Raw genomic sequence first — 25,934 nt, forward strand, 5'->3', positions numbered from 1 at the left:
GGCCCTACTTGAGCAGGGTGACATCCTGAGATCCCTTCTGACCTGACTTGTCTCTGTGATCCTGTGGAGATTATGGTTCTGATCTGTGTTCAGGAAGTAGTGCAGGACTGCCTTTAGAAGATCACATACGTTAAGTAAGTGGTGTGTGTCTTCATTCCCCTTCCACATCTTCCTTTTTTGGAAGCAGCTTCTGGTTCGCACAGTGTGTTTGTAAGTATGAGGATCTGTAACTTTTAAAGGCTTCTTGGTATCCAATGTAAGCACATATATTTTCTAAAGATAGTCATATAGAATCCAAATAAGGAGTGGAGTGTCATAATGCACAGTAGTCTACTTACAATGATTATTCCTTTTCTTTAGACAGAAGATACTGCTGCTTATGCATACCTTGTTAGATTTGAGTTGAAGTGTTCAAGGTCGTCTTAAAGTGTTGAAGCTATAATTGTAAATGTAGATTGAATCTGTGTGGAATGCACCTGTTTCCAATATCTTCATTAATCTTTGGCTCATTAACTTCTGCACCACTTAAATGCATATACTTCAGGAATGATGTTGTGAAGCTTTGAACATACATGAGCTGCTTTCTGATGCAGTCCATGTTTGCTCACCAGATTTCTTAACTTGTGAATCTTGTAATCAGATGTAACCTGTCTGTCTTTTGTGCTGTTCTATACACAACAGAAGGTACAAAGGGAAAATCTTAGCTTCTTGTCTGAGCTCCAGACATTCTTTTCAAATTATACTACAATTAGTGACATTGATGGGAATGTGCATCATCATAGAGATTGCCTAATTGCTATAGATGAAGCAGTAGTAACTTTACCTCTAATGGATAAGTTCATGAAATGTCTTTATTATATTAGAGACTGAGTAAGTATTGCTTTTTAGAGTAATTTTTAGCTTTTTTAAATTGCAATGTATAATTCTAAAACATAGCAATAGTGAATCATCACTTATTGGAGTCTTTTAGTCAAATGGTTCCTGGCAGGAGTCTTACACTGGAGAGAACTAATCGAAGTGAATGCCTGACAGACAAATCAAAGCATTTACTAATCTTTTTCCAGATTTACCGTGGTGGCTACTTTTAATTCGTCAGAAAGCATTGATTGGCAAACTTCCAGGAGACCATGAAGTTTGCAAAATAACAAAGATTGCTGTGATTCCACTTTCTGAAACTGAACCTCAGGATTTGGAATTGGAGGTATGGCTGTTCTCAATGAATTCTGACTTTCCCTCGTCTGCTTCAGTGGAATTTAAATGTGAAATATAGTAGTTAAGCATATGTCATCTCTTTCTGATGTATGCAGACGTATTGAACATTTTGTGCTTTTCAAATACCTTTTTTGACTAAAAGCTTTTTATTTTTTAAATAGAAGTCTGAAGTTCTGCTAAGGAAGGAAATTACAATAAAATTATACCCAAATTTCATAAAGACCCTTGAAAATACTACACAAGAACAGAATTTTACTAATGTAATTGAGCAACAGATCATTTGAGAACAGAACTGAATCCACTGGGGTCCTCTAAAAGGACAAACCTATAGGCTAGGAGAGGAACCTTGGTTTTTTGCTTAAAAAAAAAACTCTTCTGACTACCTCTTAATGACTAGAATGGTAAGACTTTCAGTAAATCCTAGTACTCGAAGACGATGTGCACTCTGGTTAGTAGACTGTTGGGAAAACAATTCTACTTTCAGGCTTCAGGCTTCTTTAAGTGTATGGTGGCGGCGGAGGGGGAATGATGGGGGAACAGGGTGACTTGTGATAGTCTCTACGGTGATGGTCTATATTACAAGTGAGTAATACTAATTTACTCTGTAGTTTGGGTGGAAAGTTGAAGTGGGTCTGGATATTCAAGTCATGCCAGGCTGGAGAGATTCTCACAATCGCAGGAAAAAATACCTTTTATAAGAAAGAGGGAGAAATATGCTATAGATAGAAACCTGCGGGTTTCCCCTGTATTTCAGAGTATCTCCCTTATGTTTGTGGACACTGCAGTCTTACTTGTGTATATGTCAATTAAAATTTCCTTGAACTTGTTAAGAGTATTTAAGTATTGACTTCAATTCAATATCATTATTTAGCTTTGTAAAAAGCACCATTTTGGGATAAACAAGCCAGAGAAGATTACGCAGTCCCCAGATGACACAAAATTTCTGCTGAAGACTCTTACTCAAATTAAATCAAATGTGTCTGCTCCAAATAAAAAGAAGGTAAAGCTTTCTACTATTTTATTGGTTTTTTTTTTTTCAAAATGTTTAGTTGATAATTCAAATGTTGTGGTGGATGATGAAATGGAGTACTAAGTCATAAAAAGAGAACTAGTGAAAAACTGCAGAATGTGCAACTACTGTCTTGAAGTTCAATTTTTGATTATTTAACTGTTACTCTTCTATGATTTTTCATCCTTGTAATTATATCATTTTGGCAGAATTACTAATAGGGTGCCTTCTTCCCAGGATTTGCTTCTAGTGAGATTCTAAACTTCTACAGATTGCTCTGCATAAGCATCTCTTACCATATAGAATTGGAGACAAAATTTGGTGCACAGTTCTTTGGAGAACACCATACAATCTTATAAAAACACTTTTTAGACAATAATGGCTTGGATTTGAAAATCCAAACAATATTAAAATTGAAATGGGTAGATGCAGTATTTCACAGAAACTCTTGAGAATTAAACTTCTGGAGCTTACATTCAAGTAGTATGTTTCAGAGTTTGACTGCTCTGAATGCCCTTACTGCTAAAAGTAATAGTATGACATTTCTAAAGATGCTGGTCCTGATGTTTCTCTCTACTAGGAATTTTAAGATCTTCCTCCCCAATGAGAAAATGTTTGTCCTACAAGATTATAAATGGCATTTAGCAATTATGGCTGGAATCTTTTTCAATCAAACAGAAAGACATAAGCCATTACTTTTCTTTCAGATTAAAGAAAGCAAAGAAAAAGAGAAACTGGAGAAAAGATTATTGGAGGAGTTGTTCAAAATGTTCATGGATTCAGACTCCTTTTACTACAGCCTGACCTATGACCTAACAAATTCTGTGCAGAGGCAGAGTGCGTGTGAGAAAACTAACTTACCACTGTGGCGAAAAGTAAGTGTGTAGTGGTTTGGTTTTTATTTTTTTCCTTTTGTGGGATGTAGTGTTCGATAATGTATGTGGTCCAAACTTGACTGGTCACATTCTCTGCTGGTATAATCTACAGCAACTGAAGATCTTGCCCTGTAACCGGCTTCAGTGCAAGGAAATACAACAAAAGTCTCCAGCAGCATGTATTGAACAGAGCTGTTATGTAAAAGTAGTGAATACTAGACTTCTGTGTGTAGTCATAGAGAATACCGGTGTCTTTACCAAAGATATTCTCAAACCTTACTTAAAATATTGTGAAACCTGCGCTGTTTGTTTTAAACAGGTTGATGACAGATTCTTTTGGAACAAGCACATGATTGAAGATCTCGTCAGCATTGATGTGAGTCTTATTTCTAACAGTTACATCTGTATTATGAGAACCATTCATTAGTTTTAGTTGAAATGTTTACTTAAGGCCTCATAGAAGTTTGCTTAAAAACCTGCTTGGCAGACAGGTCAGGATCAGGGCTGTCCCTTCTGAAGCCAAGCATCTGGCATCCTTCTTCCTCCAGCCAGCCTTCCAGCCGTCTTCTAGTTAGCCTGAGATCATTGCGAATGAATGCATATTAGCTGAATTAAAACTCTATTGCAGTAAAGCAATGCAGAATAACTTTGATATGTTTGTGCTGATTTCTGAAGGTAAACTTATGATTTATCTGTGAAATGGATTATCCCTGGACAGAGCTGATTATTTGATAAGGAGGAGGAGCCAGAAAAGAAAAACTCTGAATTCCAAAATTCTATTGAGACAAGATTTTTGTCTTCCTAAGTGGAAAACACTGTTCTGCTTGAACAGAGTAGCTGATCAATGTAGCGGTAGTGTAGAACAAGTTATTTTGAACAGGTATTTGGAGTAGTAGGTAAAGCATTTTCCTAGCTAATAGGCACAAGCAAAGAAACATAGAACAACCGCTTTTTTTTCTCAGTATGTAATCTTACTTATTTTAAAATTAGCCTTCTAGATAAAGGACTGAGTGATGAACTACCATATGCCAATTTAGGTCAAGTCTTAGGTTCTTTTAAAGATGACAGTGGACATCTTACCTTATACCCTGCATCTCTCTTCCAATAATAATTTCATATACTCTAATGCTTATGAAGTCCGAGCAGGGTAAATCTAGATGCTCTGTGAAAGGTTGTATACAACGCAGGAGTTTAACTAGCTGTGTTTTTCACGTTAAAAGATATAAATGGATAAGCTTGAATTAGTGCAGAACTTGGATCTAAATTCTGTTTAAGAAATGGAGGTTTTAGTGGGACAAAGCACTAATGTGCGCAGCCCTGAACCAGTTGGCTTGGGTACTGAGTTAGCCCACATAAAGCTTGTGCTAATATGTTTTGCTGAAAACAGGCTAAAATACCTGACACTTAAATTTGTATGTATCTACCTATACAAATGTGATAGCTGTATGTCCACGTAGAGGCTTTAAAACTGCCTTAAAGCAGAAACTAGATGACAAATTGCCAATATTTGCTGCTCTATCTCAACTGACTGTCTTTGACGTGAGAAGTTACTACTTTGAGCTTTCAATGCGTTTTAACATCAGATGTTACATTGTGTGAAAACTCCCTTTGGGGAAAGGGGAAAAGAAGCTTTTAAATATTGTAGGGTTCTCTTCTATCCCTAGATAGCTGTGACTAGAGGAAGGCTTTTTGCCTTGCCTGGATTTGGCTTGCTTCATCTACACAGAAAAATATTAGTTGCTTTCTCTTTCTTCCTCCTGATTTAAAAGCCCTATGACTAATGGAGGAAAAATGCTGGTACCTTTACAGAAATAAGACAAGGGTATAGGAAAAATTTCTTAAAACATGAAAAGCATGCAAAGCAACTGTTTATAAACATGAGAAATGGCAGAAATAATTGTAGGCAATGTAGAACCAACAAGAATGTAAATGTCTTTTGTAACCTTCAGAATGCTGAAGTGGACTTCTGGATTATACCCGTCATACAAGGATTTGTGCAAATTGAAGAGCTTGTAGTAAACTATAGTGAATCTTCTGATGATGATAAGAGCAGTCCTGAAACTCCTCCTCAGGAATCAACTTGTGTAGATGACATTCATCCAACATTTCTGGTGGCACTTATTTCACGCCGGAGTCGGCACAGAGCTGGTAGGCAAATATAGTTCAAGGCTTTGGGATTGTTCCTTAACACTGGAGAGGGATGCAGAAGATAAAACTTGGAAGAGTGCTGCGTTGTTCAGCAGATGGTCAGCTCTTGTCAAAGGAAAGGCTGTAGCACATACAGCACTCCAGAGCTGTTAGTTACAGCAGTTACTAAGGGAGGTTCACCCGTCTCCTCTTGGGCACTGAATGTATCCTTGCAGGTCGCAGTTCTGAAGTAAAGTTACATCTTTGCAAACAACACCTTGATTAGGACCTTGTCAGCTCTCTCCTAATACGATATTTTCAGTAGACCTGGGTGTGAGTTAATTTTTCAGAGGTCTTCCATTGAGGGCTTTGACAGCAGCTGAATAGAGACTTGAAAAGTGGGGAGTGTGTGTGTGCATGCCTGCATCTCAAGAGATGTTTGTGTAGGGCCACGGTGTCCCTGATATGGGACTGGCCTTTGTACCATAGCTCACTTCAATGCATTTCATTCAGTTCCCAGCAGAATTATTTGTCAGAACAACTCAGAAAATACTCAAGGATTTCAGAGCAGTATCTAGTTTGCAGTATGTCTTATTTACACTGAATTGTTTTTCAGATGCAGAAGCAGATTGCAGAGAGGAAATTGCTTATTGATTCCCTCTTACTATTAATGACACTGTCCTCATCTGATTGCTAGTCCAGGGTATAAACTGTGTAGAACTTTTTCCCTTGATACAGAAAGATTGTTTTAGTAAATTGATACAATGTTTTGAAAAATAATTACAGGATTGTGTGATTAATTCATTTTGTAATACAGAATTTTAGTCAAGAGTTCAGTGTTTTCATTTCTGAGATATTATAGTTAAAAAAAAACTCCAACTCTCCCCGCCCAAAAACCAGAGGAAAAGCTGCTGTGAAAGCCAAAGATACTTCTGTGTTAAATACACTGATTCTTTTTATTAAAACAAACAAACAAACACCACAAAAAGCCCCAAACAAACAAACAAAAAAACCCACTGCACTGAATTATCAACATGCCCAAGACCTTAAGGAAAGGTATCGTGAGACAAATAAAGACAGCTGCTCTTAAGCTTAACAGAGTAAGAGCCTAGTGTCTGCAAAAGTTGAGATACCAAAAGCAAAGGAGCTGAAGCTTCCTGTGCAATGATTTAGTTTGGGTTTTGCTGTAAGAGCTGCTGTTGGTGGCAGGACATAAGTAAAGGGTGTCTGATGCTTTAGTCTAAAAGCCCCTGTCTGACTAAAGGCTGTAATACAGCTTTGACATTTTGTGACCATGTAAAGGTCCCTATAACAAGTACTTTACATTCTTTTCACTTCCCCATTTCTAACCTCTTTGCTTTTCTACCATAGTCCTTATTTAGTGCCGTTGAGATTCAGTTCGAAAGTTTGGACTGATGCTACTTCAAGACTTGGAACAGAGTTCAGATTCTCTGAAACAGAATTTCTATGCTGTAAAACATGGCCTTGAATCTTTCTCCAAACACTTACTTATTCCTTTCCCATCCCTTGCTACCACCTGCATCCTTTCTGAAATTGTGATGTACTCTCCTTTGAGTAAAGGATGTGCAAACCTCAGTATGCAAACACTTGTCTGCTTAATGATCAGGTCGGAGATGGCTAGGCACAAAAACTGTGTAGTCAGAAGCTGTGTAGTCTGTTCTTAATGTGCAGAATTGGGTATACAGGTTAAAACAAGGAGGGGAGCTCTTCTGTTCTATGGAACATACAAATCTTCTTGGGCTGCTTGTGGGATCTCTTACGGTGAGAAATGGAGCATCTGTCAGTAAAAGTTAGGTTCACAGAAAATACCAAGTGCTAAAGCAAAACTTTCTGCTAAACTTGACAGAACAGATAGTAGTGTATCATTTAGGGTGGGCTACATATATCTGTGGCTTTATAGTGCCAGTAGACTGCCTTGCCCTGTCAACTTACTTTCTGCTGCTCATAGTGTATCAGTAACTAAACTTTATCCATAGAGTCAACATAACTTTTGAGGATGAGATTAGGATACGAGTGACATTGACCATGGATTTTGGCTAGAAATCTCTTCTTGTGTTGTCAAAAACAGTAACAAGTTATTAATGCTTAAGACTAAAACTTAAATATGAATTGATCATTCTCATTCCTCCTAGGAATGCGGTATAAGCGAAGAGGTGTTGATAAAAATGGGAATGTGGCAAATTATGTTGAGACAGAGCAACTGATTCATGTTCATAATCATACCCTTTCATTTATACAAACAAGAGGCTCTGTGCCCGTTTTCTGGAGCCAAGTTGGATATAGATATAACCCACGGCCCCGACTGGACAAGAGTAAGTATTTGAGTGGAAAACCTAAAGATCAGAGTTACCTTAGAAATGGGTTAATTGGAGTGTTCTTTCACTGCTAGTCTTTCACTGGCAGTTTCTAAAAGCTAGGAATAACAGTAGTGACTTGACTCCAGTTAACTCCTACTCTAATTGCAACTATGTGGAGCTCTGACTTCTTCTCCACTGTAAATTCCAACAGGTCTTGAATATCAATATTTAATGAAATACCTAATCTTACTTGTTACAGTGTTTCCTGTGTTGAGAATGGAGACAATTTGGCTTTCTCTTTTGAGAACCTGCTTTTAGACACTGATGTGTTACAAATATCTTTGCCCACAAAATTGACTTACGCTAAGGTTCTTTCTGCTTTAAGAACTGTTATTTCAATGTGGGGAAATGTAGACATTTCATATAATGCCAGTTCTGTAGTGTGCTTTTGTTGTCTTTGAAATTAAGTACTATCTAGTGGGCTTTGTAAATTACTTCCTTTTCCACTCAAAAGCCAAAACATATGTATACTGATGACTGTGTGGCAAGTCTGGATGCTTGTATGAACTAGGCATTCATACTCTGAACTTTCTTAAAAGATAGTGGTCAACAGAATCTTCTCCAGGTTTAGCACTGTAAAGGAGAAACTTTAATCAGAAGGAAGCTAGTGTAGTCATGATCTTGTATAATCAGACTCCCACTGGATTGGGTTGACTGGTACCCTAGATCATAAGTATGTACTTCTGCAAGTCCAGCTTGTGTGTTGGATTCACATTCTCGTCTAGCATTAGCAGGTCTGATCTTCTGTCCTTGAAGACTGTTTGGTTTTTTGTTTGGTTGGTTGGTTTTTTTGGTTTGTGTTTTTTTTTTTTGAGCTGAAAATAACAACAACAACAACAAAAGATTAACTGCCCTTTCAGAGGGGGCTGTGATGTTGGAAAGTTAAAGGGCTACTTTTCCCTTTGTCTTGAGTAAGACCTAGTGAAATGGGCCTCCAAGCTTACTTAACTAACTCAGGCAAAGCACGTAATTTTAAGTTGATAAGCAGTTACTATCTTTGCAGACTTAAGGAAGATTTGGGTTTCTTGTGATTTTTTTTTTTTTTTTTTTTAATATCAAATAACCTGAAGATTACTGGAGAGGGTTAAGTTGTTGCCACCTAGTAGAATTTTAAATTCATAAAGTGAGGAAAAGAAAAACCACCTCCCAATCCCTGCTTTCATTCTTTGGAAGCAATACCTGATTAGTTTTAACTGAAAGCTTGTGCTGTAACATCTGAGCAGTTCTTTTTGTTCATATTTCTCTTCCTCCCACCCACTTGGTAGGATTAGTTTAAAAATATTGAGGAACTGCATTTAATTTGATAGATTTACAGGTAGGAATTGAGACTTTTGGGAATCAGTGGTGCCTTGAATCAACTGGATAGTGTTTTTGTTTTTTTTTAGTTTTGTCATCTAGGAGAGCTGGATAACACTTTGTTATCCCTTGTCCTGCATGTCCTCCTTTGCAATTTGCTGGAAGGCTGGAGCACCTCTCCTGTGAGGACAGGCTGAGAGAGTTGGGGCTGTTCAGCCTGGAGAAGAGATGGCTCCAGGGAGACCTGATAGCAGCCTTCCGATACTGGGGGCCTGCAGGAAATGCAGGGAGAAACTCTTCAGTAGGGCCCGTTGTGATAGGACGAGGGGTAGTGGTTTTGGACTAACAGAGGGTAGGTTTAGATTAGACATAAGGAAGAAATTTTTTACATTGAGGGTGGTGAAGCACTGGTGCAGGTTGCCCAGAGAGGTGGTGGATGCCCCATCCCTGGAAACGTTCAACGTCAGGTTGGATGGGGCTCTGAGCAACCTGCTGTGGTTGGAGATGTCCCTGCTCCTTGCAGGGGGGTTGGACTGAGTAGCCTTGAAAGGTCCCTTCCAACCCAAACCATTCTATGATTCTTGTCCTGCAATTTGTGGTTTTTTTTTTTTTTTTTTTTTTTTTTTTGACAGAAGCAAAACAAATGTAAGCGTTCTTCTGGCAGAGATGTTTATGCTGGTGTATGGTGTATATGTAGAAGGATTAAACAGGCTTACTAAAAATTAAATTTTTGTCCAATTTGCTCTTCACTTGTTTTTTAGAGTGTAGATTTGGGCATGATTTAATACTTCAAACAGGGCTTGTTGCTGAACAAGCTGTTTTTAACGCTGCTCTGCCTTGTAGGTGAAAATGAAACAATGGCTTGTTTTCGTGCACATTTTGAAGAACAGCTGAAAAATTACAAAAAGCAGGTGAGTGCTATGTGATAAAACAGTCATCTTGTGAAAATACAGAGGATAAGTTTGTCTTGGTGATGTGGGTTATGGTTCTTTAGAAGCTTGTTGATAATTGGTAGTGGTGTTGACAATGAGTGGTACATAAATAGAGTTTTACAATGTTTTTCAAGTATCCTTGTAAGTATCCTTTAAAAAAACCCCAACAATAACTTAGAAATGTGTTTGTATACCTGTCTTGTGAATTCATGGCTTTTGTGTATTAAAACTCAGGTAGGCAGGTAACTGTTGGAGCTTATTAGATCTTGGGTATAACTTAGCAAAGATTGTAACTTCAGCAAGATTGCCTGAAACTGTGGGGTTTTGTTGTTTGTTTGTTTGTTTTAAATTCTTGAGCTATTTGTTATTCCATGGTATATATCTAAGTAAGTCGTGTAGCAGATAACAAGTGTTAAATAATTACACTTTGAACAGGTTATTATTAATTTGGTGGATCAGACAGGCAGAGAGAAGATTATTGGAGATGCTTACCTTAAACAAGTTCTTCTCTACAACAATGCAAATCTGACTTATGTTTCATTTGACTTCCACGAGCACTGGTAAGAAATCTTTTAGAAATGTCACTTTGTATTCTTTATTATTAGCATGAAAGGAGAGTAGAAGGGAAGAGAAGCTGTTATTTTTACTTCTGCGTGAAACACTATTTTAAATAGGAAGAATGCATTTTATAAACTAAAACACTATAAAAGTTCAAGTTGGGATAACCAAGCACTGCTGTTTGTTGATCTTGTGTCCCTGACCTGTTAAATATGGAGTTATTTATTAGGCAAAGCTTAGATTTGTTACGCATTTTAAGCAAGAGAGTTTACATTCATAGCATGTTTAAGGAAAGCTGTAGCTGACCTGGTTGTCAAAGTATGTAGCATTCTGCTCTTAATTCTTTACTGCAAGCCAATCTTCTGTTTCTCTTGCTTGTTTCTATAAACATACAATAAGTTCTTTCAGAACCCTGATGCTGCTGTTCCATTATAAAATACACTGCATTTTATTTTATTCTGGTATAAATAGTGGATTTTCGTGACTCCACTCTGTTGGCATGATCTAGTGCAGTGTATACTGATGACTGTGTCACACAGGCATGTATTTCTCATGCTTGCCTCAAGCAGAGAGTGCATTTGTGTACAAAAATGGGGTCTAAAAACTCTGTTTTAATCTTCATTTCCATACTTAATCTAGGGATTGCATCTGGCCTGGGAAAGCATTACTGACTGAATAAGTATGTCATTAGTGGATATAGTCTGAGAAGGAGGGGCAGAGGGAATAAAAACCTCAAAATAGTAACAGCCTTTAAGAAACTTATTTTCGGTAGCACTATTGACATCTTGAATTGATTTGATGCTTACTCTTTTGTTTAAGTCAGTGGTGGTTTTGGTTTGCTTTTTTTTTTTTTTGGTGTTTTGTTTTGTTTGTTCGCTTTCCTCCTAAGAACTGTGGCAGTAACCAGAACTGTCTTTTTGCACTGTGACCATGAGTGGATAGAGAACAATAGTGAAAATGTCCTGCTGGGGTGGGGGAAGGAGGGGATGGTGTGTCTGAAGGTGTTTTTTCTGTAGAATCACTGGTAAAGCAGGGCAAGCCATCCCAGTTTCAAATCTATAGTGGTTACTTTTGTTTGTGCCAAAAATGAGAACAGTGTTGCGCATGCCTGAATAGCTGCACACTTGTTCTGTATGGAAACAGCATTCAAGAATGCAAATTCTTGAGAATTTAAAGATCTGACTTTCTTGAGTTGGATTTCGATATTGAACTGTGCTTTACAATATTTCTGAATATTGGCTGCTGTTTAAAGTTTATTGCAGGAGATAATATCTGTCTTTCCCACTTAGCCAAAACAGTATGTTTATGACTGTCACAAATAATATAAAATAATTAAATAAAGAAAAATTGCTACTCTAGTTCAAACTAACTTGTGTGAAATTCTGTATTTTAGCCGAGGAATGAAGTTTGAAAATGTTCAAACCCTGACTGATGCCATTCATGATATCATTCTTGACATGAAGTGGTGCTGGTAGGTACTTAACTGTTTTTAGACTACTATGGAATACTTGTAGAAAAAAAAACAAAACAAAACAGTACATATTGAGAGACCTTGATTTTTGCAATAACTAGTGTGTTTTGTATTGCTGTCTTGGTGCCCAGACTTGTGTGTCAGAGTTTGTGTTCTGAAGTATTGGTGCTCTACACATGTAACAGCAAAAATTCTTGGACACTACTTTCTGCCTGAAGCTTACTGCGTTTAACACTTTGAGGGCTTCTTATATTTAATGTGGAACATTTTGTATTTGAGCCACAAACCCTAGAACATCGACCTTACTATTGGAAAACAATAAGCATGTTTGACCTTTAGTTTGTACTGATTCGAGTTCATGCATTTTGGTAAGGAATATCTCTGCAGTTTTCAGTCAATTACTATGTTGTTCAATGTATTTTGTGAGTAAAATGTTGCTGGTATTATTGTTGGTGTCTGTTTTTTTTAAATTAAATTCCTTTTTCTCTTGAAAGCTTGTATTTTATATATATGTAGGAATTAAATTCAACATCTGATTACAAAGCAAGTTGATGGCCCCAGTAGAGGATGTGCGTTGGGTATCTAGCCTAGGTTAAAGAGGATAGATGCGAACGAGAGTAGTTAATTCTGACTGGGATGTGGCTGGGGTGATGAGCGCACCTATAAATAGTACTCCATGTGGAAATTTTCTACTATTTTTAGAAGCTGATAAATTACACTGGATTTTAAGTGTCTCAGTATGCTTTTACTCTATTTTTCTCTTAAAAGGGTTGACCAAGCTGGTGTGATTTGTAAACAGGAAGGAATTTTTCGAGTTAACTGCATGGACTGTCTGGATCGTACCAATGTTGTGCAGGCTGCTATTGCAAGAGTGGTCATGGAGCAGCAGGCATGTATAACTAATGTACTTTTTCAAGTACTGAGTACCTCAGAATTAATTGTTATTCACAGGGAAATCTGTTCGAAAAATGCTAAACTAATGTCTACTGAAAAAGATCTATGCAACATACTTTGAGAGCCGTGAAGCTGATAGCAATATGTACAACTAAAATAGCTTGAAATAATTCTAAACCCGTGATGCCTAGTCTCCTCCTTCAGAGAGGACGTGACTGTCTGTCCACATCTTGGAGAGGATTCCTTCATTTTGATATAGTCACTTTAACCTCTGCAGTATTATAAAGTTACGAAAAAAAAAAGAAAAAAAAAAAAGAGAATAAAACCAAACCAAAAAAACAAACAAAAAACCCCCCAAACAAACAAAAAACCAACCCAAACAAAAAACAAACCCCAAAACCAAATTTCTCCCCAAATGAGATATTAAAGGACTAAAATCTAACTAGAAAAATCTAACTAGAAGTTGGATGCTATTTTAGCCACTTTGAAGTGAAATACTGTGGTGCAGCAGATAGGGAGATTAGTTGTCTTCTGTGCATGTAGAGGAACAATTAATTCATGATACAGAATATCCCAGATGGCCGACTACTGTGCTCTGGAATAGTTCTCCCTGTATATAGAAGGTATTCCCAAGTAGACAGAGTCTTTCCTTTGGTCATCCTCTTCTTTGACACCTCCCCATTTGTTTTGTAATACAGAAGCTCAGTGATGATTGCCTTCCCTTGTGAAGACTTAATAGTACTGTAACTGAAACTTTGAAGCTTCAGTTACAGCCCTGCCCAAAGCAAACAAACCTGACTATGCTTCAAGTCAAGGATAAAGGATGAAGTGGGTCCTTCATTTGGATGAAGAATGAATGGCTCTGTTGTATCTGGCAGTTCCTGTTTGTCATACGCTTTTATGAACTCCTGACATAAAGTATTGAGAACTAGGGGTGGCACCAGCAATCCAGTCACTATTTTAGAATAGGATTTCTATATATGTTAACTCTGAGTTCAAAGGCAATCTTTCAAAATTAAGAATTGTATGGATTATTGTGAGGAGGATTTCAGTAATCATTACTGTCGTGCTAGCTTATGATGTGCTACATCATTCTTGCGTTATAGCTGAAGTACTTGGAAAATGCCCTAAGCATTGGAAGGTGACTGACATGAAGTGGGAGACTGAGAATTACACATCCCTTACCTTTGCACTTCCTTGGAACTGTAGGACTTGTTTTCTCTCAGCTGTGAACTTGAAAGGGCTTTCAAAGTCAACGCACAGACTTGTATCGATTTTCATCTAACTCGCAAAGAGTGCTTGAGCGTTTTTTTTTTTTTTCATTTGTTGCAAATTGAGTTTTGCTTATGATTTGGTCCAACTTATCCCTGCAGCTGGGCTAACATGTAGTGACTGTGTTGCAGTTATGTATGGTAGTATTGACTTCAGAATGGGAAACTGTGCTGCTTTACCAATTTAGTGTGCGTGAGAAGACATGCACTAAGTGTGGGGTGAAATACAAACTTATTGGAAAAACTTAAGTGTGGCTTGTTCTGAAGAGTAAGATATCTTACTTTCAATATCAGTGTTAAACAGTAAGTGTCTAAAACGCACAAGCATTAATAATAAACCCAACATATTAAGCTGTTGTAAATTTTTTATTTTAGGGGAGGAGTAAGTTTGAAAATGGAGCAACTGTATTGTAGTGTCTAGAAACAAAAGATAAAGAATCTGGTGTGCTTTTTCTTGTTACTTCTTTATTGTCAGACCTTTGAAGTCACAAATGCCTTTGCAATAGGAGACATTAACTTGTTTATCTGTGTTGAAGTTCTGTGACATCTGTCCTTTTTCATAATTCTTCTATAGAGAATAGAAATGTTTCCTGTATGTTGAGTAATCTAGAGGAACTTGTTTTCCTTCAGCTAATTTTTTTGAAGATTGACTCGTATATCTGTAATGAACATATTACTGCTCTGTCTAGTGATATGATGTTGAGCAATGAATCAGTAATTCATTGCTAACAATTAATTTAAACTGGCAACTTAGTAGAATGGGTTCCTTTTTTCCGATCATGTAAAATTTAACAATTAGATGCTTGGCAAGTGTTTCTATTTTTTTATCAAGCTCTGGTATTGAGACTTATTTTTGTCTTGAACCTTATATTAATATGTATGTCAAATTCCAGCTCAAAAAACTGGGTGTGATGCCACCAGAACAGCCTTTGCCAGTGAAATGTAACAGGATCTACCAGATAATATGGGCAAACAACGGAGATGCCATAAGCCGGCAGTATGCTGGCACAGCAGCCTTAAAGGTAAAGTGTGAGAGCGTTATCTGTTCTGATGATGAGTAGTAATGTTATGTTACAGGTTTTATGTCCCGTGGAGAACTCTTGTGCATGTAACAATCAGCCAAACATTCTGTGTGTTTTTATCGGAAGAGATATGGGGCCTTTCAATAGAAGAGTATTCTGTATCACGCGTAGTGTGAACTGGAGAAGACTTGGGTGTCCAGGTGTCCTGTGGCAGCGCTGGCTGTGCTGTAACTCCACACTCTTACTTTCATGGCTAGATACCAAGCGCAGCTGAGCTAAGAATTTAAGATCTATATTAAGCATTACTTCTATTTAAGCATGGTTATAGTACGTTTAAGCAGTTACAGTACTTCCAAAAAACACTCTGCAGGACTGAGGATCAGGATATGTAGGTAGTAGGGTGATACTAATTAGTTATATTTTCTAAAGATTTTTTTTAATTAGTTGTAATGCAATCTGTCTGCCAAGATCAGAAATCAGGCATGAAACTCCTTACCGTTCACTCCTACTACTTTGAGAAGTCATGGAATTTGAGCTACTTTGTGTGTGTATGGTCACTGGTAGAACAATTTTTAGTATTCCTGTTGTTTGGCATTGGAAAAAGACTTGTGAAAATTCTTAACACTTAAATCTCTTTTTAAATCTCTCTACTGAACATTGATTAATCTTAAAAAAAAAACAAAAAACAAACAAACCAAAAAAAAAACCAACCCAAAAACCAACCTGACACACTTGTCTTGATTGTGAATATTTAACTTTAAATCTGAAGCACAGAACTCAATTTATAGACCTAAATTTGCAGCTGTTCTGCTTGAAGGTTTCTCTACTTCCTGTTGAGGTTCATGGATTAAATTTATTTTCAGTTTGTGGTTTTTTTTTTTTTGAAAGTTAAACACGCTTGAAGTGTTCTTCATAGTAGTTGGCGTGGCTTTTAGAACTGCTTTGTGCCAATGTTCAGAGTGTCTCTGAAAATAAAGTCCTCTAATGAAGTGTAACAACTAGAACTGCTTTTTATTCAATTTCTAAGCCCTCCGTGGCCTAGAAACTTTCTTTTGTTTCTGAGCTTCTGAAGATGTGTATTATTTTCCTTCAGTATGTTATGCTTGTCTTGTTTTGGTAGCAGAAGCAGAGAACATGAAAACAATTTTTCAGGAAGCTCCAATCTTTTCTGTTGTTTCAGTACTGTTCCTTATACGTTAAAGACCAAAAAATAAGGGTTTTCTGAGGTATTCAAGCATCCCAGTGACTGATGTCTTGAAAGTTCTGCTGTGATGTTAGCTGGCATGTGTGTCCAGATAGCTGTTTTCCATTGGGACTTCATATAGAGCCATTAAGTCTGTCAAAAGCATAAGATTCTCTGCAGAGTCAAACAGTGCTGTAAGAAGCAGATGCTCTTTGAAAATCAATGTGTTCAGCTTCTTTATGAAATAGTTACTGGAACATAATTTCTGAGTTGTCATTTATTCAGTTCTGAATTTCCGAATGCCAAAGCTTTTGAGCTGAGACTGCTACTTCAAAGCTGGGTATGTGCATGAATCGCATGTTCTTTGTAACAGGGTGACTTCACAAGGACTGGTGAAAGAAAGCTGGCAGGGGTAATGAAGGATGGAGTTAATTCTGCAAACAGATACTACCTGAATCGTTTCAGGGATGCTTACAGGCAAGCAGTCATAGGTAAGAATACAATTTCAAGTAAGCTGAACTATGGTATTTAGAAAAGTTTATTAAAATCATCTTGGCTTTCTCACTGTGGTGTTTTTTTTTTCTGAAGTTTAAAAGTACCTTGAGTGTATATAATGTTCATGTCTATGTAGTGAACACCATATGGAACAGTCATTCTTCATTTGGAGATTAAACAACATTCAATTCAGAGGGACTACATGCATTGTAACTCACTGTAGAATTTGCTAGTAACTTCATTTTAGCATTAACTGTCTTCTACTGTCTCTCTCTTAGAGAAAGTTAAACTTATGTAACAAGTGTTGCTTAAAATGGTGAGAACTCTTGCTTTTCACTGAGAGAAAATAGTAGTTATACCTACTGTGTTTTCAGTTTCAGACAATATTCTATACGTGAAAGAATATCTAACCATTTTCCCAGAGTGTCTTCAAATATGAAACACTTTGAAGGAACTTACAAATTAATCAACAGACTATTGCTATATATCACTTTTACCTGTTGGTTCCTTGTTTGATATTTTGTGTGTTTTACTTAGATTTGATGCAGGGCATCCCTGTAACAGAGGATCTTTACTCCATATTTACAAAAGAGAAAGAGCATGAAGCCCTGCACAAGGAGAACCTGAGAAGCCATCAGGAATTGATCAGCCAGCTGTTGCAGAGCTACATGAAACTGCTCTTACCAGATGATGAAAAATTCCATGGAGGATGGGCGCTTATTGACTGTGATCCAAGGTTTGTTGAATAACGTAATTATTGATCATAATTACCTCTGAGCCATCACCTGGAAATGCATGCATTCAGTTAATATTGCCAAAACGCAGTAGGTGCCATGGAGAGAACTTCTTACCACCCTTAGTTCTAGAAGGGGCTGTTTGAGGAGCTGTTGTTCCTTATTGCTTTACAGGGAAGGTGTAACTTGACTTCAAAGCCATGTCTGATCAGGTTCAGTTATTGTGTAATGGGTCAGTAGTAGGAAAGTCTAGATTTCTCTTCATGAAAAGTAGTCAGCATAAACTCTAACTTCACTGATAGGTCTCCTTATCAAGTTCAGAGTTCACTAAGTTGTAAAAGAAAAAGAGTGGCTAGATCTTCTGCAGGTTAAACTTCAGCATCTAAAAATAGCAAAGCAGGATGTTAGGATAGCTGTTCAAAGCACAGACTCATCCCCTTAACAGAGTCTGAGATATTTTTCTGTTTCTCTGTTAGCATTTTTAACAGCTTGTGGGTTTTCTCTTTATTTTTGGCCCTGCTGCTGACCTATTTGAGCTGCTAGGTAACTCCAGGTTTAAAAGAGCATGTTGCTTACATGGATCCACCTGTTGTATGGTAAGTCTAATGACGCATCACGGTTTGGCTTGTGAAGGGTCTTGCCTAACTTGGTTTTTCAGTGGCTGTGAAGGGAGAGCAGCATCACACAAGATAACATAACATAATTGAAATCTCTTGTTGTAAGAGGAGTGTCTCTAAAATACACTGGGGATAGGTTACAGCTGTGCAAATAAAACCTTCTTTCCTGTGTTCATTCTTCTCCTTCCTTAGTCTCATTGATGCCACTCATAAGGATGTGGATGTTCTGCTGTTGCTCTCTAACTCTGCCTACTACGTGGCCTAGTAAGTTACCACTTATCTCTTACTATGTGTAGTTTATTTCTAGTAGCTTTTGTTTAGGTTAGTAGCAAGCATTACATTCTGATTCTTCTTTGTTTTTCTTTTTTCTTCTAGTTATGATGATGAAATCGACAAGGTGAATCAGTACCAAAGGTTAAGTTTGGAAGCTCTGGAAAAAATAGAAATAGGTAAGAATGTAGTCAACGTATATCTTTGTTGCATGCTCTTATGTGCTTGAGCGCTTACGAAAGCATGCTACAAATATACTGAAACAGCAAGCCTCAGTGTATTGCATGTATCCTCTGTAGTTCACCGTAGCTAGGAGTCTGCTTTCTGGCTGATAACGGATGCCAGAGTTGAGTCTGTGTTCTCTCTCAGTCCTATCTTTTGCTACTGCTTGAAATAGAAACGTTGATCACTGGTAGTGTTCTAGAATTTTCTCTCTTTCAAACTCTTAATAAAACCCCTATGGATTCCTCAAAACAAATTTCGTTATTTACCAATTGGCAGTAATAACCTGATCAACTTCTATAGCGAATCACACATTTATACATTCAATACACTCTTTCTTTGATCCAAATACAGCAGCTGGTTCTCAATTGTACTTTAGACCTTTTTCATAGCTTTTATTAATACTCTTCTTTCTCAAGGTCTGATAAGAAACATGCTATTATGAAATCACTCTGTTATGCTGATTGAGTAAATAATATAACATCTGCAGGCTAAATCCAGCCCTTTCAGCAGAAAATATTAAAGATGTGATATCTCTGACTTTACAGATGAAAAAGTTGTTTCAGTTGGAGAGAAGGGAGGGAAATTTTTGTGCCCCCTGGTGTGTGCCCCCCCAGTAGAGTTTAATCCTCCATTACACAATGCATAGTGGTTTCATCATCTCCTTACTGTAACTTTCACTATTTTTGTGCAGCTTCTAAGAGTTCAGTGGAAAGGGGTCTCTCACTTCTGTATCGTGGAGATCCATACTACATCCTGATGTACAAAATGTAGTTGAAACATCTAGACCAAATACTTTATAAAAACAAACCCCCCCTCTGTTTAATGATACAGGAATGATGCTGTGCGTTAAAGAGTTGAAGTTCTTGGTCTAAATCTCAAAACTTACATTGCTTCCGCTTGGTAAAAAATATATTAGCTTTCCCTTTAATCCTTGCAGGACTATACTCTAAAACATGGGACAGGTGTAGAATAGGTGTAGAATTCTACATAGGTGTAGAATTTATTTTTTCTTCTGTTTGAGAAAGTGACCTGTAATAAACAATCAGACTAGGTTTTAATAGACATATACAGACAGTCCAATTGCTTTTTTTAAGTAACTGATTGTTTAGTTATTGTGAAAAATCTTTCATTTAAAATGTCTAGTCTGCTCTAAAGAAAATACGAAGCTCTTTGTGCTAAAAAAGACCTTCAACACTTACCCACGTCTAGGTATAGTCTCTGCAATATCTCTTCCAGTGTTTGGTTAAAGGCGGCTTCTAATCTCCTGGTTTATTTCCCAGGGCCTGAGCCTACTCTCTTTGGCAAACCCAAGTTCTCTTGCATGAGGCTGCATTACAAGTACAAAGAAATGAGTGGGTATTTTCATACCCTGAGAGCTGTGGTACGCAACCCAGAAGAAGATGGAAAAGGTTTGTTTCATATGTAAAACTTTAATACAGAACAGTGTATGCAGCATTGCCAGTGTTTCTCTAGGAAACACTTCTTCCATTGCTGTTAGAATAACTTCTGAAGAAGGGTAAATTTTAATATAATCCCATTGGGTGGAGCCGCGTATGTGGCTTTCTGTGTGAACACTAGAATGTTACTGTTTTAATATACAGAAAAATAGTTTTCAGGTATGGCTTTAAAGCAACCTGTCTCTCTCAAATTGAGATATTTCCATGTCCAGATCTCTACTGCTCCAAAAACTGATTAGATTAATTTAAAATTAGCTCCTGAAGAGCGGAAGGAATTGTTTTATTTAGTGAAATAAATGTCTAGAAATGTTCTTTCTTGTTGTTAAACTAAATTAAATGAACACTAATAAGGGAAAAGTATAACTTCTTACCTGGAGCACTGAGTTTTGTCTACAAGGATTAGAATAAATATAATTGCTTCTCTTCCTTCCACAAATGATGAACTGTGGCAGTGATTCACTTACACCCAGTATTTAGAGCTTAAGAAGAATCTATTCTTTAGCTTACTTTGTAGGCTTTAAATCTGAATTGTGACTTGCAGAGGGCAACTATTCTGTGGAGTGAAAGAAAAAAAAAAACAAACGAAAAAAACCTTAGACTTACTTCTTTCTAATGTAATTAACTTTAGATTTTTGTAATACTGCATTTGAAGGGTCTGACAGGCTGCTAATTGAATTTCAGACACTCTTCAGTGCATTGCAGAAATGCTGAGAATCACAAAGCAAGCAATGGGACTAGATGTGCCCATTATTGAGAAAAAGCTGGAGAGGTGAGTGCTTAAGTGATGCGAACCTTCTGTGTCCCACTTCTGCTCAGTGGCTAATGGTACATGGTAACAGTCATCTATACAATGCCTAAAAGAAATGTCGAAATCTAGCTACTATGCTCAGAATTAATCTGTCTGTATGCTGCTTCCATTAATAACTGTCTGCAGGCACTTATCTAAAAGTGTACGCAAGAATACTGTTTTATACCTGTCTGCTTATAGACAATATACACTGCCAAATGTAAATAACATACTGCAAATCATGTGGTTCTTGAGTAGTTTGTCAAATTTAATTTTTCCTATCTGAACTTAATGTCTGCTGCTGTAGTAAGACGACAGCTTGTGAAGTGTAAATCTTCTGTGGATTCTACTGCAGCTGAGTGTTTAACCAATCTAAGATAGCATTACAGGTCTTGCGTGAAGAAATGGCTGAAGTTAAACTTCAGAATTCATGTTAGTCAGAGTGGCATGGAAGCTTTCCTTTTGCAAGCCCACACTTAGAAGATGGCACATGAAACAGCAGTTGATAATTGAAAGCACTTACTAGAGTATTTTAGATAGTTTTCTCTAGTAAATCAATTGTCTATAATTAAACAGACGTAACCTTTATCTACAAATATTGGTGAGGTGTTAACAGTGAGGAAATAATTTACAAAGGACAATGGAGTAGAAATAAGAGGCTGGCTAGCTGAAGTTTAGCATGTGTTACCAATTCACGTGCAATCTGTGGCATTATTTTGGACCCTTCAGACAATTCCGACTGTACGAAACGCTAGAAAATGTGTCGTATAGCACAACTGTAAATTGTCAAGCAAAGTCTATTAGGGCACATACTTCAACGGTTTTCTTCTGTGTTTGGTTATTGGGCTGCTATTTCAGCTTCTTTTCCCAATTGAGTAGGAAGTGTAGGAAGAAAATCTTGCTCTTTCTACAGGTATTGAAGACTGAATATTTGCTAACTGGCTACCAAGTACACCATACGCAAAGTCAGGGTTACAAATATAGAGAATTCAAATTCAGTTTCATCTAAAATTAAATGCATGCAGAAACCTGCTTTTCCCCTTGTTCGGCTACCATTCTGCAGCAACTCTCCTTTGTTTTTGTTATTTTGAATTTGATTAGCTTATATGGATTCAATTATGTAAGGAAAGGACAATGTAGTTACTAAAATGTTCATCTGCATTATGGAAATAGGTTGGAAGATGGTAAATACTTGGTGCTTATAAATGAGTCTGCCTTGATTGTACACTAGAGATTTTTTCATTTTTCTTCCAGGAAGAGCAGTAAACCTCATGAAGACATCATTGGCATTCGGTCTCAGAACAGAGGATCCCTGGCCCAAGGCAAGAACTATTTACTGAGCAAGTTCTCATCTCTCAATCAAAAAGTGAAACAAACCAAATCCAATGTAAACATCAGCAATCTGCGGAAGTTAGGCAGCTTTACCAAACCTGAGGTGAAAGTCAATTTTTTAAAACCAAATTTGAAAGTGAATCTTTGGAAATCAGATAGTAGCCTTGAAACTTTAGAGAATCCAGTGGTAGACACTAAAGTCCATACCGAATCCGATACAGAAGTATCGGATAATGATTCATTCCACTCCGATGACTTTCTGACTAACTCTAAATCCGACGAGGACAACCAGCTAACTGATTCTCTGGAGAACATAGGGCAGACAGACTACGTGCTGCCTAGCTGTGGGATCATTGCCTCAGCGCCACGGCTGGGCAGTCGGTCCCAATCTATAAGCAGCACTGACATGAACATTAGCATCCACGTTCCGTCTGAGATCCACGTCTCTCAGGCTAGCCAGTCTGACTGTGAAGACATACCCATGCCTTCTGCTGACAATGTGGAGATGGAATTTGCTAAACCTATCGATGTGTACTGCCAGAGGTTTGTGCATGATGCTCAAAATCAGATATCAGATGTTTTGGAGGCCGAGGCTGGTTCTCAAGAGCCCCATCACATAATAAATCCAACCAGCAATAATACATCTAAGAAGGCAGAAACCAAGGCTGAAGCTATCGGAGACATTCCTTCCAGGCCATCCAAGTTGGATGTACAGTCTTCTGAGCCAAATCCTCAGCTTTTAGCTGTTGGTGGGACTGACTTCACTAAATCTCATAGAAGCCCGGGATCTGCATCTGGTAACCTTGAGACAGGACTCCACATGACTCCTTCTCCCGCTGACAGTAGCAGCAGCAGAGCTGTATCTCCTTTTGCTAAAATTCGCAGTTCCATGGTCCAGGTTGCTAACATCACGCAAGCGGGATTGACACAAGGGATTAATTTTGCTGTGGCAAAGGTCCAGAAGAGCCCTGCAGAAGCAGAAGCTATAAATGAAATCAAGCAAAAAGAATTGAAAGAAATGTTTACGCAATGCCAGACTCGCATAATTCAAATCTAGTTGCTGATGGAGGAAGTGTTCTTCTAGCTGTGGCTTTTAATACAATACTAAAAACATGACATCAGGATTTACTGTGGCATAACTGCTACTGAATACTGGGATCAATAATACAGAGAACTTGTTTACAGGAAGTGAGAGATGCAAATGAATTTGGTTCTGACTGAGCTTCAGAATTCCCTCAGGCAGCTGAGACAAAAGAACGGTAAACCATATTTAAACAGGTAGCTTAGACACTGGGATTTAATAAGCATGCTGTCTGTCTTAAATGTGTTGCACAGTTATTTTTGGAGACTAATTTTGTAGCTCTTATGTAGAAAGTATTTATACTACAAAGGTGATACTGCACTTCTGTGACCTTACTTACCTTGCACTGCACCAGCAAAATAACTTACCGGTAAATTACATCTTATTTATTTTTGGACTAGTATTTTTACTTGTTTCCATTGAAGTTTTAGATGCAGCTTTTTATGAATTGTGCCTCTACAATGGGAACTGATGCATTTTTGTTGAATTTAATTAAGTTAACCAGAAACTAAGACTTCTTTTTGCTGTCTTTTTTTTCTTTCCACACATCCTGGGACACTTTCAGTAATGATAAAGTATATAGATTCAATCTGAGATATCCACGATCCTGCAGTGCAAATTTAATGTGTAGATTTTTTTTTTTCTCACTTGTTTTGAGGTGAGGGGAAATGGAGCAAATGTCCTCTAATTCTTCTTCCCCGTGCTAAAGCTACTCCTATTTCCGTTTTTCCCTATTCCAAACACTAACAATTTGCTCTGTTTTTTGTCTCTGTGTAAAGCAAGACACAGCAGATGCCTGACCTTCAGGCATGGTGAACCTCTGCTGCGACTTTTTTTTTTTTTTTTAAATCATATTGTAACTCTCGAGATGGAAAAGTCCAAACAACTTCTATAGCAGAAGCCAAGTGTACTGTTCCATAAAATCAGTGTTGCATTAGAGCGTAGCTGTCAGCATCTAATCAAAACCAAATTCATTACCAACTGAAGCTTTCCATACTTCCAGGATAAGGCTAAGCATCCACTCGTGCTGGGAACTAGATGTAAAACAAACAAAACTCTTATCTATGTGTGTCAAAAGATTAAATCTATGTAAATTGCCCTTTCCCAGAAAGCCTTGCCATGCCATCCTAGTATAAGACATTATCCAAAAGCTACTGTAAAGCAGGATCTGACTATGCTGTGGTTTCTGACAGTAACCACCTTTATAGACCCAGTGCCTCTGTGTTCTAGTCCATGTACTGTAGGTAGGCTGCACGTGGTGTTCCAAGAAAATAGTGTCATAGGGGTAGGGTAGTACGGTGTCTTAGGACTTCTAGTGTGTCTGAAATGGTTATCATCTAACCCCCATAGTCTGAAACTTTGATAAACAAATCTGGTTTATTTATTTGTTTTATTAAAGTGATGTGGGTTTGGGTTTTTTGAGTGTCTATACTTGTGGCTATATTTAAAATTAAACTACTGCTGTATTTTAATGTGAGCAATATACATGAGATATTTTAATAAAAAAAAGTGGAATAAAAAGATGGTTTTGGCATTTGATACCAAGGTACATGGTACTGCATGGTTCTGGGGTTTTAAGTCTCAAAGATGGGTGGGTTGTCTTGACTTTCTCTGATTTAAGAGTTACAGAATCACAGAAAGGTTGAGGTTGGAAGGGACAGCTGGAGTCATCTGGTCCAACCCCCCTGCTCAAGCAGGGCCACCTGGAGCTGGTTGCCCAGGATGTGTGGGTGGTGCTTGGCTGTCTCCAAGGATGGAGACTCCACCACCCCTCTGGGCAACCTCTTCACTCTCAGAGTGAAAAAGTGTTTCCTGATCTTCAGAGGGAACCTCCTGTGTATCTGTTCATACCCATGGCTCTCTTCTCCTGGCACTGGGCACCACTGGAAAGAGCTGGGTTCTGTTCTCTTTGCAGCCTCCCTTCAGGCAGTCACAGATGTTAACAAGATCTCCTGTCAGTCATACAGAGGTCCTTTATCCTTTTCTTCTAGCATTGCACTGCTACAGCCCTGACCTCAGGGGAGGGAAAAAAAACAGAAGTCATGGACACAGTTATGAGGATGTTCCATAAAAATTGCCTTGTAAAGGTTCTGGAGAAGGGAGGGGAAATTCAAAATACTTTGCCATTATTTTAAAAGGAGAAAGCAACTGATCTGTACAAATACTCACAGTGACTTCTACAGTCTAAAACAGTCCTGTAGGGCAGGGGTACTAATAGCTACACAATCACTCATCTATTTAAAAATGGGCCTTAGTCAACAGTCTGGGGCATGTCTCCCTGGAAAGTAATTCCTGATCTGCTGCACTGGTTCTTTGCTTTCTGCTTGGTGATCCAAAAGTCTCATGTCCTTCCAGGTTATGAACTGTCCAATACTTATAAAATATTGGAGAGACAGTCTCAATGCATGGCAATATGCATAAAACCATCCTATAAGCAGCACTGAAAAAAAAAATATCTTAAAACAACTATGCTTTCTAGCCAGGCTGCCTTTTGAGGAGAGACTTCCTTTTCTTCCTCTGCCTGTTCAGTTGCTCAACTTCATATTAATGCAGCACAAGTCAGATGAAACCATGCATGTTGATTTTAGTGTTCAAAAAAAGAAATAAGCAGGAAGTGATCTGAAAGGGCATCAAACTTGGCTCAAGTTTAATGTATGCAAAAATTGTTTAGCATAATAAATACTCAAATTATTCTCGGTATGCAGAGA

At 37.8% G+C, this 25,934-nt stretch overlaps 1 protein-coding gene across 1 annotated transcript in view; it reads left to right on the plus strand.

Moving 5' to 3' along the window:
• INPP5F (inositol polyphosphate-5-phosphatase F) overlaps positions 1-23,841 on the plus strand; it is a 45,220-nt gene extending 21,379 nt beyond the window's left edge. The window contains exons 3-20 of the mRNA XM_086752380.1: positions 1,065-1,201; positions 2,084-2,212; positions 2,929-3,096; positions 3,416-3,472; positions 5,046-5,244; positions 7,377-7,556; positions 9,741-9,808; positions 10,265-10,389; positions 11,781-11,858; positions 12,627-12,747; positions 14,917-15,045; positions 16,602-16,719; positions 17,261-17,459; positions 18,267-18,338; positions 18,450-18,523; positions 19,850-19,978; positions 20,708-20,795; positions 22,068-23,841. Coding sequence (XP_086608506.1) covers positions 1,065-1,201; positions 2,084-2,212; positions 2,929-3,096; positions 3,416-3,472; positions 5,046-5,244; positions 7,377-7,556; positions 9,741-9,808; positions 10,265-10,389; positions 11,781-11,858; positions 12,627-12,747; positions 14,917-15,045; positions 16,602-16,719; positions 17,261-17,459; positions 18,267-18,338; positions 18,450-18,523; positions 19,850-19,978; positions 20,708-20,795; positions 22,068-23,202 — 3,206 coding nt within the window. The 3' untranslated portion in view covers positions 23,203-23,841. The remainder of the gene's footprint in view (positions 1-1,064; positions 1,202-2,083; positions 2,213-2,928; positions 3,097-3,415; positions 3,473-5,045; positions 5,245-7,376; positions 7,557-9,740; positions 9,809-10,264; positions 10,390-11,780; positions 11,859-12,626; positions 12,748-14,916; positions 15,046-16,601; positions 16,720-17,260; positions 17,460-18,266; positions 18,339-18,449; positions 18,524-19,849; positions 19,979-20,707; positions 20,796-22,067) is intronic.
• The last annotated feature ends 2,093 nt before the right edge of the window (positions 23,842-25,934 follow it).

The sequence above is a fragment of the Chlamydotis macqueenii genome, chromosome 7, assembly GCF_036417535.1.
Source record: "Chlamydotis macqueenii isolate bChlMac1 chromosome 7, bChlMac1.mat, whole genome shotgun sequence".
Lineage (NCBI taxonomy): Eukaryota > Metazoa > Chordata > Aves > Otidiformes > Otididae > Chlamydotis > Chlamydotis macqueenii.